This window comes from Acomys russatus, chromosome 20, assembly GCF_903995435.1.
Source record: "Acomys russatus chromosome 20, mAcoRus1.1, whole genome shotgun sequence".
In the NCBI taxonomy this organism is placed as follows: domain Eukaryota; kingdom Metazoa; phylum Chordata; class Mammalia; order Rodentia; family Muridae; genus Acomys; species Acomys russatus.
In genome coordinates this window covers 66359453-66379192 of record NC_067156.1, presented here as the reverse complement: position 1 = coordinate 66379192, position 19740 = coordinate 66359453, and the positions used below count along the sequence as shown (strand labels likewise).

The window sequence follows — 19740 nt, the reverse complement described above, 5'->3', positions numbered from 1 at the left end:
GTAAGGACTATTATTAGAAACTAAATCAGGCCAGACTGAACTACAGTTTATCAGGGGAGAAAAACAGCTATTGAAACAGGGTCCTGGGAGAAGTGGCAGCCCACATGAGGCCCAAGTTATAGCCTCTGGAAAAAAACCATCCCCCAGGGCCCAGAGCTGCAGGGTAGGAGCAGGACTCGGAGGGCACTTGCATCTGGTGGCAAATAGTGGCACTGACCTCCCTTTTCATTTCCTTCCTGCCTTCTTCCCCAGGTTCTGATACTGGCCTCTCCTTCCACCATTTTCCTAATATTCCAGATGTTGGTTTATGTGGTGCCAAGACACCAGGAAAGTTAGAACAAAAAGCTGGGAGAAACAGGAAAAGATGGATGGGGCTCCACAGGCCCAGCCTTTTCCTTCTGATTGGTGTGTGTGTGTGTGTGTGTGTGTGTGTGTGTGTGTGTGTGTGTGTTTCTGTCTGTCTGAGTGGGTAACACCCAGCACCCACTCAGCCTTTGGAAGCTTTGAAATTACCCCGACTAATTTCAAAGTGTGTCGTGTTTTAGGAGCTGAAAGAGAGGTTAGTGCATAAAGACAGTGTTTGTTTTGAGTTATGTGCCCAGGGATTGAGGTGGCCACCACTGGGAAACCTGAATGGTTTGTAAGCAACTGTGCTCTGGGGCTTGACCTGCATAGAGGAGAGTGCAACCCTCAGGAAACCCCACCCTCACTTTCCTGTCGCTTTTAGGTCATTTCTTTGGTGAAAGAGGGGCTAGAAAATGCCCCCCCCCCCCCGCATCCCCAGCGTTTACTGCTTGAAGTTGCAAATCTCTGAGGTGGCCTCTGGGGCGCCTGCCTCCCTGAAGGTGGGTTTCCTGCAGCCATTCTGCTCAGCCAGCAGCCTGGGAAATCTGTAGATAGACTAGAATAGGCCGCGTTCTAAAACTATATATATATTTCCTTCTTCTTTTCCTTTCTCTTCGAACTCTTGAACTAATCCGGTAGCCTTGGTCTTTTTCCTGGTGCAGGGAAACAGCAAGACCCAGGGCATCTCCTTCGGCTGTGGACTGCGTACCACGCTGAACAGGAACCAAGGGACCATCTGCGTGGCCAGGCTGCGGGACCAGGACGCAGCTCCAGCCCCGCCGGCTCTGCGCTCCGGTCCGGAACGATTGCGCAGTCGAGCCTAGGCTGTTGCGCTCGCCTTGCAGCGGCCGGCTGCGCCAAGGTTGGGGCGCGGACGCTAGGGCTGCTTGCACCCGGTTGGGTTCCTGAGCGGCGGGAATATCCTAAGGAAAACCGAGGTCCCACGGGAGGCGCGGGTCCGGTGGAGCTGTGCAGGGTCCTGCGGGGTACTTGGCATCCTGCTGAGGGGCAGGGATGTACCTCGGACCGCGTGGTCCTGCGGGCGTCAGTGGAGCCCAGGCTGCGCTCGGGCTCGCGCGCGGAGTTTATTTAAAACTCGGAAGCCGGCGGCCGCGAGCGGCTTGTTTATGTAAACCCGGAAACACCCGGGGGGACAGGGGCGGGACCGGGGCGGGAGGCCGGGGAGGGGACAGGGGGAGGGGACAGGAGGCGGGGGCCGCGTCACGCCGGGGACGCGCGCGAGAGCCTAGCGCACCAGTGCTGCGCGACCCCGACATGACGGGGCTGGAGCAGGACCCGGAGTTCGACTTCGATTTCCTCTTCGAGTTCGATCAGAGCGGCGGGGGCGCCGCGGCCGCAGGTGGGTCCGGCGGGGGGCGGCGGGCGCCTGCACCCCGCCGTGGGCCTGAGTTTGCTGAGGTCGCCGGTGCCCGCCCCAACCTGGCACCAGCCGGGACCCCAGGCCGCCGCCCTGCGCGGCTAGGAGCGACGCGGACCAAGTTGCTGCCGCGAGGAGGCGGGAGGCCACCTGTGGGGCGAGCCTGTCACGCTCACCCGCCCGGCACTTCCTGGCATCGGAGCACCCGGTCGCGGGAGAGGGCTCACCCCTCCTTCCAGGAGGCCCTTACTCGAGGGGAGGCTGTGTCCGGCCCAGGACTTGGACCTCGTAGTCCGGGGACAGATGGTCAGCGGCGCTGCCAGAGGGCGGTCGGAAGCCGCCCTTTCTGAGAGCCCGGCTGCTACCGCCTGGCCCAGGGGACCTGGAGCCAGGAGGTCCGGCCCTGCGCTGACCGCCGCCACCGCAGCTTCCTCAGCAGGAAGGCTCCACCACTTGGGTTTTCAGTCCACACCTCAGCAACCAGAACCTGAGAGCTTTCGCTGTTTTTCATTCTCTTTTCTCTCTACCAAAAGTAAAGCGTCCAGCTAGGCCAGCAAGCAAAGTGCTGTTCCCCCAAACTTGATTCTCCTAAACAATAGTGACCGCCCATTTCTTGCAGCATCTCCCCTCCCAGCAGTCTGGCTCTCTTCTCCACCTGACTTTCTGTTCCAAGTTGCACACAGCCCCAGCCAGCATTCTGTGCTTTCCTTGGGATCTGCATCCCAGCTGTGTGGGGATGGAACAGACGGGACACTTGTGTAGCATCTCCGAAATGAGCGTGTCGTATTTTCCATGACATTCACTACCCTTAAAAAAAAAAGTTCAACATCTTATTTGCTTTTGAAGGTGAGTGCTCCAACTTGCCTGTCACCACCGAGCAATTATCATCTGTTCCCCCCACCCCTGCCATAAAACCCTTTCCTGATAGTTTCTTTTCTTCTTCCACAGCCCATGTTACAGGGCTCTGGGGGGCAGTGGCATCAGAGACAGGCAAGATGGGAAGAGAGGCAGCCATTGGGAAGAGACCTGGGGCTGGAAATAGAGACCCTTGGCATCTCTTGGCCTTGTTGCTTTGGGGAGTCTGGATCTGGCTGTTGTGGCAGTGTAGGGGGCATTTGTGAGTTCCCTCCAGACCTCTCATGATGCAGGCAGAAGAGCCTACATCTGACCTCTTCTTAGGGTGTCCATGTTGGATTTGGTTGAGTGTGACTCACTGTACTTCTGGTTGCCCTATGATGCCTTTAGCTCCTTTTTAGCTCTAGCTTTAGCTTTAGGGGTAATGCCACGGAGTGGAGCCTTCCTGGGCTCTGCAAGCTGCCTGGTGTTTGGGTAGGACCTCACTGCCTTCCTGTACCCTCCTTGTTGACTCTGAATGGACAACTGACTACAGGTCCAACAATAGGAATGGGACAAATGTCCAGAACCATACTGCCGTACCTGGTGATGGCCTGTGGACTGCCTGGGGAGAAGAGTATCTGGGAAGTTGCAAACTTGGTAGTCATCTCCACAAACCCACTGAGGCTGTTTGAAGGCAAGGGGTGTTGGGCTTGTTCAGGGAGACCATTAGTGGATCTCAGCGTCACCAGCAAAGCCCACCACCACCACCACCACCAGCATACACACACCACCACGAGTCTTTGAGTCATAGCTGGACACAGCAGCTCTCTTGCTAGTGTCTTTCGGAGCTGTATTGCCAAAGATGAGATTCAGGGGAGGAAGACAGGGCTCAGCTTGGGTGGTTATCCGTAAAGGAGATGCTTGGAGCTCTGGGGAGCCTCAGGTTCCCTTCTGGCCTGGGAGGCAGGTGGCTCCTTGAACTTTAGGCAGCAGGTGGGTTTAGTCACACACACCTTCCCCTCACACGTGTAAGGAGGCCGTGCTTTTGATGGTTTTGCTCTCAAGCAGAGTGAGTGGAAAGGTGAACGCTTGTGTCGCATTGTGGTCACCATACAACCCTGAGATGGAGTGCTCACTAGAGCTGCATGGAGGTGCAGGGATGTGCCTGCGGATTGTGGGTGGCCAGGATCTGCAGCTAAGCCCAGCATGCGTAGCTCTCAGGTCACAGGCCACTAGGAGGGCCCTGGGCAAGAGAGGCCAGCATTGGAAAGAACTCTTTCTCCCTTTTATAACGTTGAAAGGAGGTGCTGGAAGACATCCTACATGTACAATATATGTTACGTTTCTCATTTTTTTTTAAGAGAGAGAGACTGACTCAGGCTTTTCTCTCTTGTTACCAGTATCATTTTTACTTTTTTGTTTGTTTGTTTTGTGTTTTGAATCAAGGTTTCTGTGTATAACCTTGGCTGTCCTGGACTCCTTTTGTAGACCAGGCTTGGCCTCGAACTCACAGAGATCCACCTGCCGCTGACTGCCGCCAAGTGCTGGGATTAAAGGCGTGCACCAGCACGCCCGGCTTCAGTTTTACATTTTATTAGTTATCCCGTTACATTATTGATACTGCACAGTCATATGAAGCTACCAAATCCTGCAGCCTGCTGGACAGAGCTTCACGTTCTCTGGAATGGGTGGAAACATAAATCCATGGATGAGCGAACAATTCTGAGACCAATTGCAAAGTAATGTTTGACCTTTGCAGTTCATATTGACCACTCAAATCCACACGCTGTGAAAAAGAGGCTACCCCAGAGCACAGGGAGCAGTGCTCCATGAAGGGGAACATGGCCTCCCCCACCCCCGTGGAGGACAGGCTAGCCTGTAACAGGCCTAGGCAGGTCCACTTTGTGGGCTCCCATCACTGACCCATCCTACTGGTTCTTACAGGGCTCTTTGCAGGACAGTCTGGTGCTTAATTTGCAAAGCGCTTAGCAGGTGCCAGTGTTAGACTTACAACAGCCATTTGTGAGGGGAGCAGGAGGAGAGTATTTTAAAGTAAGCAGCCTAGGGCAGAACAGGCCTGTAACAACACTCCCTTACAGTGTCAGAACTCATTCTGTTCCCACTCTGCCAACCAGTGGGCCAGGGTCAGCTTCTGGGGAGAAGCCAGGGCCCTAGGCTCCCTTCTGGGGCTCAGGAAATAGCTGCTTTGCTTGTCAGCTGGGAGGCGGTGGGTGGGGTGTGCCGCTTCCCGCCCCAGGGCTCCTGTTTTGTAAGTTATTTTGGCCTGACCGCTTAGTTCTGTCTCCGTGGCAACTCAAGAGGAAACTGGCCAAGGCCCTGGGCCCAGACAGCTCTGCCCACCACCTTAACCAGTGTACCAGAGGAAAGGGGGGCTTTGCTGAGATGGGGTTTGGAAGAGCTTTCATTCTCAAGTGTTTTCTGCCCAGGGGCTTAGCTTCTCTTTTTCCAGCAGGCTGTAGAGGAGCCCTGTTGGTTGGTCAGTTCCCACCTTAGGAATCCGTGGAAGGAGTGGGCCTTAACCCCAGGAGAGCCCTGAGTGTGCAAAAGGTTTGATGTTTTGGGAAAAGGGCTTTGTCTTTGCAGGAGCAGCTTCAGTGTGCTCAAGTTCCATAGATGTTTTAATCAAGGACAAACTTGTCTGTGTGAGCAGGATATGCCAGCTCTGTATCAGGTTTTCAAAGAAAGCCCTTGGCTAGGCAGGGGCACCTCAGGAAAACAGAACAAGCGAAGCGATGCTTTAAAATGCACCTGGGGGAATGTCGGAGATCTTCGAGGAAAGGCGCAGACCCAGGCTGGACAGAGGACCCTTAAGCATGCTGTGGTGAGCCTATTTGTGGACCATTGGGTGACATTTGCCATTGCTTCAGCAAGTCCCTGCTCTCGGGCCTGTAAATCTCCCGTCTTCGGCACATCTCGGTGCATGACTTTAGAACCTGTTGCTGTCTGTCACTGCACAGGACTGACCCAGTCTCCATGCTGTCCTCATTCGAAAGCAGCCTCCAACGTGCTAAGTAAACAGCAAGGACTGTGCCCCCCACCCCCACTGTTCTGTGTTCTTTTGTTTTATCCCTAAGTGGAGGCTCGTGGCCTCACCAGCACCCTGCAGGCCCTATTGCATGTAGAAAGGCCATGGTGGGCAGGCATCAGAGGACAGGACCTGGCTGACTGGCTGGCTCTTCCTGGTTCTATTTCTAGCTTCAAGTCAGTGCAGTCCCAGGAAAGGCTAAAGGGGTGTTCCTTAAAATGAAGGTGAAAGTTTGCTGTGATGGGTCCTTCTCTGTGCTTGTGAACTTGTTACGCTGGGGGGGGGGGGCGGCTATGGTGGCCATGCTTATGGGAGAGTGTCACATACATGTGGTGTGGCAGACACACAGCGTTGTTTTCACTCACGTCAGAGGCAGGATGCCAGGTGCCCCAGAACCAGACAGTCTACAGAGTGATTTCACAGCAGGTGCCATAGGTCACCTGGTGGGCAGCAGGCCTTCTCCCGTGGCATGTCTTAAGAGGACTTACACCAGGTGTTTTCATAGTGTGTGCCATAAGGAAGGGATGCCTCGGTACAGCTGCAGCAAATTCTTTCTCAGGATCAGAATATTCAGGCCAATGCTGGCTTGTTGCGTTTTTTCTGAAGCTGGTGGGAGTTGACCAGCCCGAGAGCTCTGGATTTACCCAGTGTTGCCTGCACCCCGTGCCACCCACCCGGAGTATGTAGCAGTGATTGGGAGAAAAGAGTAAGGACCTGACGGTTAGGGAAACAGGAAGAGAGATGGTGGCACCTGCAAGGGGTGACTGTGTCTCCATTACATTTTATTGTGAATGTGCTGTGGGGGGCCTTTGCTTTCGCTTGTGCTTTTCCTCTGTGGTTGCTGGGCAGTTGAGCAAAAAGGCAGACTGCCAGGCACAGCAGCTCCTGATGTTATCCAACCAGTCCCAGCATCTCTGGCTTGGTAAGGAAGTTGCTGGGGAGCTTGGCATTCCCTATAGACCCTTTGAGTCGGTGGAAGTTGGTGCAGGTGGAAGGTTAGTCCTGCCCCCACAGGTCTAGGATTTGTAACAAGAGGTAGCTCAGCTGAACTTAGCTGCCCGTCTTGGCGTCAGTGGGCATTCTTGCTCCAGCAGACTCTGACAAGAGAGGCAGACCAAGCTCTCACAGACAGGTTTTAGTTTTTGAGAAAGAGTTTCATGTAGTCCCAGGCTAGTCTCTAACTCGCTGTGCAGCCATGATAGCTTCTAATTCATGATCCTCCTGCCTCCACCTCCTGAGTGCTGGGCTTACAGGGTGTGCCTGGTTCATGTGGTGCTAGGCATTGAGCCCAGGGTTCCTTGAACACCACTCAAACACTTAGTAACTGAGTTATATCTCTAACTCTGTTTCTGTTCTTTAATAATTGTTTTATGGATCTTCTTTGCCCTATTAAATCATATTTTATTCAAACATTTTGGTTTGAATAAAGGCCACACTTGTAATGTCCTGGGGCCCATGTGCCTTGTTCTATAACTTCCTCTTTGTCTGCATTGGGGCCCAGAGTGAGAAAGCCTCCTTCTTCCTCCTTCTCTGGCCTCAGACACCCTGTTGCTAAGACAGCCCCAAGGAGACAAGCCATGTCATCCTCACTCTGTCCTCTGCCTGCTGCCCAGCCATTTCTTCTGGAATCTTCCAGTCCCCAGGCCTTGGCTTCAACACTGCAGGGGTGTCAAGTCAGGACTGCAGAGAGCCCAGGACTTAAGTTGGCTTCTAGCTAGGAGTTTCTAGAGAAGGCTTCCAACTTTCCCTTCTGTCCAAAAGAAGGTGGTCAGCTGTGAGGCCAGCCCTGGTCTGTAGTAAATAGGATTCTTTCACTTGGGAGACAGAGAACACAGGAGCCAGGCCCGGTCCAATTGCAGGTGTGCCTCCTTTGGGGTCTGGCAGCTCAAGGCCAGGGAGGGTTGGCCTGGGTCTTCAGCCTCCATATGGAGACCTGGGCAGGCACAGAGCTGTCCCAGTGTGTGCACAGCTGCTGTGATGCCAGGTTTCCCATCAGTCTTAGCCTCAGACCTTCCTTTTCTTCTGGAGCTGGGTTCCCCTAAGATGAAAAAAGATTCTTTTTTTAAAAAGATGTATTTATTTTGTAAGTATTTTGCCTACATGTATAGATATACACCACACGTGTGCTTGGTGCCTGCAAAGGTCAGATGAGGGCATCAGATCCCCTGGAACTAGAGTTACAGGTAGTTGTGAACCACCATATGAGTTCTGAGAAGTGAAGTGTTGTTGAAATCAAATTACTAAAACTCCTAACCTATTAGTCTGTAATTTCATCCTCCCTTTTATCAATATCCTAATTGGCAATGACACAGTGACATTTTGGGGTCCCCATGTTACACTTTTGTCTTTGGTCGACTTGTTTCGACTGCACTCCAATATCTAAAGATGGGAAAATCGTGGCCTCATCTTCTGGGCCATGGAACATTGATTGTGCTTTTCTATAGAATGATCTAGATGTCAAAGTGCTAGGCCAGCTGAGGGAGCTCTCTACAGCAGCATCATTCCTCGTGTCTATCTTGTATGGGTCAGCATCGGGTGCATAGAGAATCCTCTTCTCTCCTGTATTCCTTCTCCTCTTCCTCCTCTCTTCCTCCTCCTCCTTCCTGCCCCCCCCCCCACACTCCTCTTGCCTAAATGAATGTTTAGACAGCCTTTGGTGGCCACAGCAGAGAAGATGGCTTCTGGACGTAGGCACCTGGCAGTGCTGCTCCTGAGTAGGGTCCCTGATAAGCTGTTCCAGACTTTCCTGTTGGTGACCTCACAGAGGAGCCAGACCATCTTTTGTCTCACCACCCTCTGGTCTTCAGGTTGGCTTTCCCACTTGAACTTGTTCCATACCTCTACAGACCGGATCCTTTGGGATTAGCATTCTTTCTTATTATGTACTATAGACAGGCTGTACCTCCAATCAGTCTTCCCTAGGGTTGCCTTTTGGGGTGCAAGGGTGGCCTGTCTCTGCAGTTCAAAACTGGGTTACATAGCTGGGCATGAAAGAGGGTTAATGCCAGTGGACAACTCTGCAATCCTGTCCAGTGCTCAAAGACACAGTGTGAGCTTAGGAACTTGGCAAAGGCCTCTAATTTAAGTTCCAGATGCCACCAGCCACCAATCCTGTCTCTCCAGAGGTGGTACCTTCTCTAGAACGTGGTGTTAGAGTCATGTAGAACAGTGCCATTTTCAGTGCTGGGTTCCAGCTTCTTGAGCTATGGAGTTCAGACTGGGAAGCGTTGCTTTCGTATGGCAAGGACCCTCCAACCATAGCCTTGGCACAGATGGAGGCTCCTGCTTCTGATTCCTCTAGCCATCCCCTTGTTCCTCTTTGTCTCATCTGTGGCCTTTCCAGAGGACTTCTGTGACCCAGGGATTGAGGACTACAGCATGTCCTCTCACTGGGCTCTGGACTAGAGCCCTGGTCTACTTCATAAGGGGCTGCTGTGTTGCCAGAGGGATTGTGCGCTGCTGCCCATTAACGGGAGAGGAGGAGTGGGAAGGAGCAACAGAGGACACTTCCTAGCCTACCCGAGGCCTGGCCGGTTCATCTAGAAAATATCTAAGGGTTTAGCTGGTGCTTTGAGACCCTATCTTTTCTGGAGCTTTCTTTTGTTGGTTTCCGAGCCAGGGCTCAGCAGAGAGCAGTGCTGTCCTTGCACGCATCTCCCAGTCAGGCACTGGAGCCTGGTGCGGATCTAGGTTTTCCTAGTGCTCATTTTCATTATTCAGAGGCCTGGAAACGCTTGTCTGCAGACACACACAAATGGGCTCTGGGCTGCAGAAAGCCTTTCCAATAAGAAATCCCGAAGCATGGCTTTCCTGTTGAGTCCCAACTACAGCGATGATTTTTTAAAAACGTGCTTATCAAAGTATAGGTTAGCACATAATGTTTGTGAAATCTAGTTGTGCCTTGGAACCATCTGTTTTGTTTTAGAAGTTCCGGAAGTTCTAGGTACCAGCGAGCCTCAGGTAACCATAAGAGTGGCTTTGGAATTCACGTTTTTTCACCCATTTTTTGGGTGTGGTCGTTGAAGCCAAGCGTTTAGGCTGCTTGATTGTGATTTGTCTCTAAACACCTATTGAAATGCCTGGGTCCCTGTGTCTGAGGCACACACCTCTCTCTACCTGTACACCCATTGCTCTTCCTCCCGCCACAGTCTGTCCATCCTTCTGTCCATCAGCTGACACTCGTGCACCATAAAACAAAGGGAACATCTGGCTTGGAACTCAGAATCCACTGGGCCTCGCTCAGCCTCTCAGATGACAGAATCACAGAAGCACTTCGCTATGCCTGGCTCTGCACACAGCCATGACCCACAAGGCAGGCAAATTTCTTGCCGTCATGGGACCTGGCTTCTGTTGCTCAGAGCAATGGATTGATACATCATAGTGATATATACCAGAAAGGGAGCAAGGGGGGTGGGGAGGGCGAATACACTGGTGAAGGCAACTCGGCTATCAGATAAGGATTTAAAAATCACAATTGGCTAGGGAATGTGGCACTTGAATGAAGACAGGACAGTAAGGGACAGCCGTGTGGCATTTGGCAGGGAATGTCTGGCTGAGGAAGGCTGCTATGCTGGTCAAGCAGAAGGCTTTGGAGCAGCCTGACCTCAGCATATTTCCAGAGGCTACACCTGGGGCCTGGAGTCCTCAGGGATGGCCAAAGGTCTTGGGTTCACTGCGTTTGTGAGTATATGTTTCCTACGCTGGCCTCATGTCATTCTTTTCTCTTTTCTTCCAGAACACTACAGCTATGCATCCCCTAGCGTCACCTCAACTCTGCCCCTTCCCACAGCACACTCTTCCTTGCCAGCACCATGCCATGACCTCCAGACGTCCACCCCGGGTATGTCAGCTGTTCCTTCAGCAAACCACCCGTCCAGTTATGGAGGGGCTGTGGACAGTGGGCCTTCGGGGTACTTTCTGTCCTCTGGCAACACGCGGCCCAATGGGGCCCCAACGCTGGAGAGTCCTCGGATCGAAATCACCTCCTACCTGGGCCTTCATCACGGCAGCAGCCAGTTTTTCCATGACGTGGAGGTAGAAGATGTACTTCCCAGCTGCAAGCGGTCACCGTCGACAGCCACCCTGCACCTGCCCAGCCTGGAAGCCTACAGAGACCCCTCCTGCCTGAGCCCAGCCAGCAGCCTCTCCTCAAGGAGCTGTAACTCTGAGGCCTCCTCCTATGAGTCCAACTACTCGTGCCCGTATGCGTCCCCCCAGACCTCCCCATGGCAGTCACCCTGCGTGTCTCCCAAGACCACGGACCCAGAGGAGGGCTTTCCCCGAGGCCTGGGTGCCTGCCACCTGCTGGGGTCTCCAAGGCACTCCCCATCCACCTCTCCCCGTGCAAGTGTCACCGAGGAGAACTGGCTTGGTGCCCGTGGCTCCCGGCCCACATCCCCCTGCAACAAACGCAAGTACAGCCTCAATGGCCGGCAGCCCTCCTGCTCACCCCACCACTCACCCACACCATCCCCCCATGGCTCCCCTCGGGTCAGCGTGACCGAAGACACCTGGCTGGGTAACACCACCCAGTATACCAGCTCTGCCATTGTAGCAGCCATCAATGCTCTGACCACCGACAGCACTCTGGACCTGGGTGATGGTGTCCCTATCAAGTCGCGAAAGACAACCCTGGAGCATGCGCCTTCCGTGGCCCTCAAAGTGGAGCCAGCTGGGGAAGACCTGGGCACCACTCCGCCTGCCTCTGACTTCCCACCCGACGAGTTCGCCTTCCAGCACCTTCGGAAGGGCGCCTTTTGCGATCAGTATCTGTCGGTGCCACAGGCCCCTTACCAGTGGGCAAAGCCCAAGTCTCTGTCTCCAACACCATACATGAGGTAAGCAGCCTCCAGCTGGAGTCGGACATACAGTAGGGATGTGGCTGGGGGAGAGGAGATCGCTGTCCTGGCTTCTGTCTAGAGATAATTGGTCTGCGGGGACACGTAGCATCGTCACAGCCCCCCTTTGTCTCCTCTTCTGGTGGCAGCTTCCTGCATGCTATCTCTGTCTGCCAGTTCCTTTTCTAAGGACACGTTGAGCTGGTTTAGGGGAGCCTAACTTTTTGGCGGCCGTGTTCATGTGCAGCAGGGTCAGGGTTGCAGCACGCGGACCCTGTGGCTGTCCTTCTGTTCTCTGTAAAGTTCATCACACGCGCACAGTTGTGTTTTTAATAAGCCAAGCGAGGCAGCCACCCTCCTGAGTGTGTTCCGCCTGCTGCTCACCCACTTCCTTTCTCTGCCTTAATTGCTATCACCGTGCTGGGGTAGATGGGCCCTCAGCTCCACAGTCCCCCAGAGCAGCCAGCTCACCAGCGTCCCAGGAGACCGGCAGTCGCTGACAGCGAGTGGGAGCACGTTACAAAACTCTGGCCTTAAGTTGTTGGTTTTTTCCTTTTAACGGGATGCAGGGCTGCTTGTGATTCTCTCAACCCATTTAACTGGCCCAGTGCTTTTATTTTTAACTAAACGGCTTTCCTGACAGGTGTGCCACTTGTGACGCCTGGAGGGGCTGCTTTCTGCTCCAGGGTTTTCACACAAGGCATTAAAACATCCACTCAGGCCATTGAAAGCACATATGAGATCAAAGCAGAGACCTCTTCCACAAGCGGAGGCACCTGTGACAGCCAGGGACCCGTCACCTGGCACGTCTGCCTATGGCCTGCTTCTTCTCTTGCCTGCTTCCCATCCCCCTCCTATCCAGGGCAGACACATGCTCATTTGAGGCATGGCCACCTGGTATTTGGCACTCTGATCTCTAGATGTAGTCTGTGACTATAAAGCCACTAGCCCCAGAACTCATTTTTGTGGGGGTCCTCTCCACATAGTACAGCCACGTGGCCACGTCTTTCTGGGGGCCCACTCTGGGAGGTCTAGTGGCAGTGGCAGGCTGTGAGTGGCACTGCTGAAGAAGGCTCTAAGGTGCATCAAAGGGAAGCCCTAAGTGAGACCAGCTTGTCCTGGGCCCAGAACCGAGGGCAGGGGCTGTGGAACAGAGCTGTTTCCTTCCTATCTTGTTTTGTCATTCTGTCCTGCATCCCTCTACCTGTCTTAGGAGGTTCAGATGGCTGGCAGTTCAAGCCATGTCAGAGCATGTCAGAAACATAATTTCTCTCAAACAGAGGAACCTAAAATCCATAAAGAACTGCCATGCCTGCCATACTACCAGTATGACTCTTATTTAACTAAAATCAAGACAACTTCGAAACTGGCTCTCTCAGCTCACCTGATCAGCATCACACTTTCGATTTGTGGTCATGGACAGTGAAGGTCATTGTCACTCGTAGAGACTCAATGGAACTCCTGAGACCTAGGGAAGAGAGAAGTCCCACAATATAGCTGGGGCCCGTGCAGCTAGAACTTTTCAAAAGTTAAGATGCAGATATGACATGTGTGGTGTGCTGAGGCCGGAGTGACAGGAGTCGTAGACCGGTGGCTTTCACGCCAGGCACGTGTTCTCTCCCAGCTTGGAGGCTGGAAGCCTGAGATGAAGGTGTGTGTGGCAGCTGGCTCCTCCTGCCACTCCTTCCTGGTTTGCACTAGCGGGTACCACTCACCGTGTACCACGGTCACTGCTCCTCCCACATGTCTTCCTTTAAGTACCCAGACCTGGATCTGGGTTCATGCTAATGATACTAACTTAATTACCTTTAAGGGTCCTTTCTCCAGACGAGTCACCCTCTGAGGCGCTACGGGCAGAATCCAAATGAGGGCACAGCTTAAAACCTGACTACCTAGCTTGCTTTTTCAGGGAAATAGCAAAATGTCTTCAAACATAAAATGCCTCCCTTTTTTTTTGTTCTTCACAGAGGTGTCCCCAGTAACTTGGGTATTTCTGGTGGCCCACAGCTGTCTGTCTGTCTGCCCCAGCCTGCTGGTGGCACAGGCTCTGGAAAGCAGTCGCTGGTTTTTTCCTCTACCTAGCAGCATTGACATGAGCCTAGTGGCCTGTGATCCCGTGGTCTTTATCTCATGGTCTCAGGGCCTCTGGGGGTGGCTATGATGCCATGACAGTCCTGTGAGCTAACACAAACAAACACCACCCCATCCTGGGGGTTGAAGTTCACCTTTTCCCACTGTTTTGGTTCACCTCAAAATATGTTTCCTGGTCCCTTTTAATGGGTTTCCATGAACTCGCTAACGACTGCTCCAGGCAGCGGGAAGCTCTAGGGGAAATGAAATGTGGAGTGATTTGGCCATCGCCATAAAGAACACTCCCTCTCCACAGATGCTGTTAGTGGACAAGCAAGCACCAGGCAGCAGGGACTTGGAGGTGCCCCTTAAAGGCTGTGTTCCCACATGTCCCCCAGATTTGGGCTGGAGAGTTCCCACAGTGTGAATTCATCCCCACCCCACCCCCACCCTGAACACATCTGTGCTTTCCATTCCATCCAGCTCTAAAGAGCATCATAGCAAAGAGCACAGTGTGGTCATCTTCCTGAGGGACTCCCATTGTCCTGGGGCCATTTTTTGTGGCACCCACTCCCTCCTGTTCAGAGTACTCTAGTTACCTCAACTCACATCCTCGGGTCCTGCTTATGTAAACAGCAGGCACTTTACCTACATGCTACATCCATAGCCGCGTTAGAGGACATTTGTATTAACCCAAAGGAACTAAAGTTTAGACTGTCTGTTCACCACTTTCATTCTGAGCCAACCGTTCACAGAGCACCCGTCCTGTGTGTCAGAGCTTGGGTCAGCTCTGCAGCATAGCGTCTTCTTTCCTTCTAGGACAGGCTCGTGGGGGATGTCTTACTGTCCTCAGCCAGCATGGTCTCTGGACTTGCCTATAAAAAGGCACAGTTAGATGAGGAATTTCAAATAAAAAGGGACTGGTTTGGGCCCAGTGGAAGCATTTATTTTAACTAAGTGTGTCTGTGCATTTGTAAGTTAGGTTTCTGTGCATGGGCCACTGCCTTTTAAAGAATAGAATTCCCAAGGGGGTGGGGCAGACACGACAAACAGCTTTTACTCAGAGAGCGGTTTCGTTCAGATGATAAGAAATGGGTACTATGTTCAAATCATTTGAGGTCAGACCTTGTTTCTTTCAGGTTTGGGCTGTGGTGTTGGACGCCTTGATGATACCAGTGGCTTTGATGATACGGACAAGTGCTAGCGTCAGAAAGTCCAAGTTCTCTCGCTTTTGAGGTTATCGGAACAGCTCAGAGTTTATTCTAAGTAAGAATAAGATAAAGTGTGCCTGTAGATGGTCACAGTAAACCCAGGTCATATCTTTCTCCACACTTGCCCTACCACCCTCGTCAGGGGATTTTCACTCTGGATAACTGTTCAGTGAACCCAGTATCTTTGTAGCCTGGGGAAGGCACGGTGTTGGTGAAAGATAGTTCTGGCTCCTGTGGGTCTTCAGGTCCCTGAGGGCAATGGCCCACTTCAGGGCTCTGGTGGCCAAATTGGCCTGTCTATATCTGTGACATCTGCCGAGAACATCCATGTCTCTGGGCTCTCTGGTGGGCTCACGGGGCCCATGATGACTGTAGATTGCTTGCAAGCTAAAGTCTAGGAAGGCCCTGACCTTCTGGAGAGTGCAGTCGCCATAGTATGCAGGATGCAAAGTTAGGTACCATTGAAACTGAGTCACTGACTGGGGGAAAGTTAGTGACTGTGCTGGGAACCCGCATAGACTGCAGGCCTCATGCACAGGAGACATGCACACAGACAAGGCATCCAGGCAGAGACGCTCTGGTGGGAAGAGGGAAGTTGCCACAGGCTGTATGTCCATGGACATGCACTTTGTGTTCTCGGGAGTTATCTGCTGTTCCTTCTTGGCTTTGTAATTGGCCTCTGATGTCCCAGCCCCAGTTCTGGGAACATGCCAAACACATCACCAGGTGGGGTGCCATGCCCGTCTTCCTGCTGTGCTACAGACCCTGGATGTCTCTGTGGACTTGGAGAAGGAGGAAGGAGGGCTGGTCTGGGACTGGAGAGAAGTCTCCATCACACCACCCACATCTTATGAAGGCTTTGCACTGGGCAATGTCAGGTCTCACCACAGACAAAAACAAGGAGGCCCCTTGCTAATGTGCCCTGATAGTAACTGACAGATACCCAAGATGAGCTGATCCCAAAGCCCTGCACCCTAAGTGCTACCTCTGTGAGGTCCCTGACCCTCAGGTGTTCTGTGGAGTCAGCCCTCACATGTGCCTTTTGTAGTACTGGGACCAGCAGGGGCTTTAGGGAAGGACTGAACCCAGGCTTCTTTGGAAGGACACAGTGGGGCCCTCAGAGCAAGACACTGAGAACTCACTGACCCTAGGGAATGAGACTGCCTTCTGTGGACTTTGGGGTTATGGGTGCAGCGTTTAAGGCCTGGGAACTGTATATCTTCTCTCTTGTCCATTCCCCTGTGCTTTCTCAGTGGTAGTGTCAGTTCAGTTTGATACTTGGAGGCTTGGCCTCATTTACTTCTGCCTGGAAAGTTAGCCCGGTGTCTCAGTTAGGACTTTCAAGGAGGCTATGTGTGAACATTAAGCTCTGACGGTATGGGGGATGGTGGCCTTTGGTTTTCCTTTGAGCGGTCTGTAAAGAAAGGGGAACTCACACACTTCTGCATTCTCGAGGAGAATAAGATGACACCAGTCTTTGAGGCTTTGAGCTCAGGCTTTTTCAGTCCAACCATCTAGACCTTGATTGTTGCCAGTCTCAAAATAATAAAAATGCAGCTTCATGTCCCTAGGAGGGCGAGCAGGCCGTGCCTGGTCTTGGTTGCTCCCAGTCAGGTCTGGGGGCGTTCTGGGTCTGAAGCCTTCACTAGTTGCGAACTTTCAGGCTTCCAAAACTGCCAAGAGCCCTCCCTGGCTGGGAGGAAGTACCCAAGGCCTCATGTATCAATGCTCTCATGTATCAATGTCCACACATGAAGCAGTCAAATTTCTACTCTCATGTTTCCATCTGAGAAAAGTTGTGGGGAGTCATAGTTACAGTTGGGGTTGCCCGTGGAGCGGTGTCACTGCCTAGAGATAAAACCAGATTGGGAGATAATTGCTTTTTCTGATATGCAACTCTTAGCGGCAAAACAGTAGGGCTGTGTGAGTGTGCATGAGTGCGTATACGTGAGTGTGTGTAGACCAGAAGACCCGCTTGTTTCTTCATCGTAGTGTCAGGCTTTTATCCTTAGAATTCAGGTTCTGGGGATTAAATGCAGGTCCCGTGTTGCAAACACTCTGCTAAGTGTGTTGTCGTCACAGCCCTCTGTCTGTCTGTCTGTCTGTCTTCTTCTCATCATCTAATCTGAAGCCTCTTCTGGCGCCAGGAGTCTTGACAGGCAGGCATGGCTGTACTTGGAAGGGAAGGCAGGGACGCTTCATCCGGTGGAGGGCTATGCGAACACTTACCACATCCCCAAAAGTCCCACCTCCAAGGGACTATTACAGACCTTTGCCAGGTGAAGCTCCGATAGGGCAAAGAGAGGGCCTGCCATAGTAGCTTAGGCATGCCATGTGACCTTGCCCACCACACCTGGCCAGCATTCCAGCCCTCTTGAAAGGTTTCCCTTGGAACGTGACGATCACAGGCACAAATGCCCATGGCGGTCCTGCACAGGTTGGCCACCCAGCTCTGCCCTTGCTATATGAGCTGCTGTTTCCAGAAGAAGATCCACTCAGGTCACCAGGATGATCATGATACAGACTGAGACCTGTGCGAAGGCCTAGCTTACCCACGCAGGTGAATGTGGCTGTATGTGTCCAAAGCCCCAGGCCGTCTCCGGGCAGTGACCCTCTGTGATGACCTTGTTATCTCTGGAACCAGAACTCTAGAACCAAGGAGCCCTGTGTAGCCAGTGACATGGATGGCCTAGAGCCTCTAAGCTAGGAACAGAGCTGTGGTACCTTGTGTAGGTGTCTCATGGCAGTCGTCAATTCTATAGGAGGCAGAACCGCTGTGCGTGTCTAGGTTCTCCAACCCTGGGCCAAAGGCCCAGACTCTTCCAAATGTCATGATTGAGGACCATCTGCCTTGTGAAGGAAGGATCAGGGAATCACAGCTGAAAAGAGGAAGCTTGATTTACATGACCATAAATGGCAGTGGCTTTCCCTGCAGGCTGGCACCACACTGAACAGACTGAACCAAGTTTCAGAACTTGACCGGCAACTCTTTCAGCATCACTTGGAAACCAAGTTGTGGGCAGTGGCAGAAGTGTCTGGTGGCTTGCTTGTGCCCCGCCCTATGTTCCCTAGTACGATGTTCAAGTTATTGTGTTAGTTTGCTTGGATTTTCATTTTTCATAAGTAACGCATGGCAGGTGTGGCTGGAAGCATTCTCATTATTAAAACATCAGTGATGTGAGTACGGGTTGGCCGCCGCTGCTGGGAGTCGCTCGGTGGCTGAAGAAAGGCATGGTGTGGAAGAGAAGTGCAGAGTGTGCAGAAGTTGGGCCTGCCCCAGGGCAGAGGGAGCAGGAGAGGCTGCACAGTTCCTTTCCCAGGAAAGTTCTCCTGGGAAAAGTTCGCCATCTGTCCTCCTTTCTTTCTTTCTTCTTTGTTTTTCAGTCTGAAACAGGTGGCCAGGGCAGAGACCTTTCCATAGTCTGGCGAGAGACCCAGCAGCCCAGGTCTCTTGGAGCCTGCAGATGTAGCCTGGCTCATGAGCTCTGTTCTTCACTTACCTATCAGGAATGAGGGGGCAAGAGTGATCTGAACAAAGGATGTGATATCAAGCCTTGAAGGGCAATTCTCGAGCTTTGGATGTACAAGAGGAGGCTCATGGGAGATCCTTGGATCAGGGAGGACTTGGGGCAAAGGGTAGCAGAGCACCCAAAAATCTGGAAAAAAATAGCCACTGTATAAGGTTCATGAGTCTGCAGTTTTAACACATACATGTATACCTGGATGCACATACACTCGAATGCACACACTCACACTCCTGCTGTCTATATCCTGCAAGTTCTAGATTTGTGACTTTGACTTGATCTCTTGAGCCAGGCATGCACTCTGCCTTCTGTTATAGGGCTCTGCCATTGTCCTTGGCAAGAGTCCCTCGTCTTCTCTGCTCTGTACCCCAACCAGACCAGCACTGGGACTAGTGTGGGTAAAGCTCAGAATGAGTGGAACTCTCATCCTGATAATCGCTCTTAGGCTGTGTCAGGTCCTAGACAGCAGGGAAAGGACAAAGCTGGGTAGTCGCCGGTCTCCAGCCAGAGCCTTAGAAAATCCCTAGGTGGCCTGGCCTCTCTCCTACCTGACCCTTTCCAACTGAAGAGGAAACATTTTGTTAAGGGTCTAGCTATTGGGACCTGTGGACCCTGATACCCTCCCAGGTTGCTTTGGGAAAGGTAGGCAGCCAGGAGCCCTGTGCAGAGATGACTCTTATGTTCAGGCAGAGTGAGGAAAATGTAACTCGCATACCCTGACTGCCCCCACCCCGTATCAGGCTGTCCCCTGTGCTCATCTCATCTGAGGTGACCACTAGTCCTTTTCTGTCCAGGCACTGGGTCAACCTCTAGGAAAGGCCAGCCCCTCTTGGGTGAGGCAAGCTTTCCCAGGCCAAGAGCCCTGTGGTTAGGGGGCCGCGGCCCAGATGTGCACTCCCAACAGAGTTGCTGGGTGGTCCTGGGCTTGGCTTTGGGTGGATGGGCAGATGGAGCCCTTGAGGCCCAACGTTTGCAGAACCAGCCAAGAAGAGCATTGATAGCCTTCGGCAACCCTTTCTTTTCCCTCTCTCTCTCCCCAGTCTCTTCTTCCCTCTCTCCTCCCACCTCCTTTCCTTCCTACTTTCATTCTCTCTCTCCTTTTTCTTTCTTAGTTAAGGAAAGCCTTTGGCTGCTGCCCCAAGACAATGTGTTAGAAAGCCAAAGCCTTTGTTTGCCCTTAACTTGCTTCCATTTTCTTTTACAGCAGACTTTAGGCTTAGATCAAGTGCATAGCCTCATGGGTTTCAGGATGACCAAAGCGTAGAGGGCCTTTGTGTTTTCTCTGCAGGACATGCACACGCAGGGCTTTTAACAATGGGAGGCTCAGAATTGAAAGTTGTTTACCTAAACAACCCAAGCAAAACTGCATCCTCTCTGGATGCATAGGAATTACTCTTGTACCTGTTGCTGGGATGAGTTTCCATGACACCTGACACAGCATGAGGGCCCAAGTTTGGCTCCCCAGAACACACATGAAGCTGGATGTCATGTG

At 52.5% G+C, this 19740-nt stretch overlaps 1 protein-coding gene across 1 annotated transcript in view; it reads left to right on the top strand.

The window, feature by feature from the left end:
- Positions 1 to 1570: 1570 nt before the first annotated feature.
- The window catches only part of Nfatc1 (nuclear factor of activated T cells 1), a 99352-nt gene continuing 81182 nt past the window's right edge, over positions 1571 to 19740 (top strand). The window contains exons 1-2 of the mRNA XM_051163737.1: positions 1571 to 1705; positions 10342 to 11443. Of these exons, the coding sequence (XP_051019694.1) occupies positions 1621 to 1705; positions 10342 to 11443 (1187 nt within the window). The 5' untranslated portion in view covers positions 1571 to 1620. The remainder of the gene's footprint in view (positions 1706 to 10341; positions 11444 to 19740) is intronic.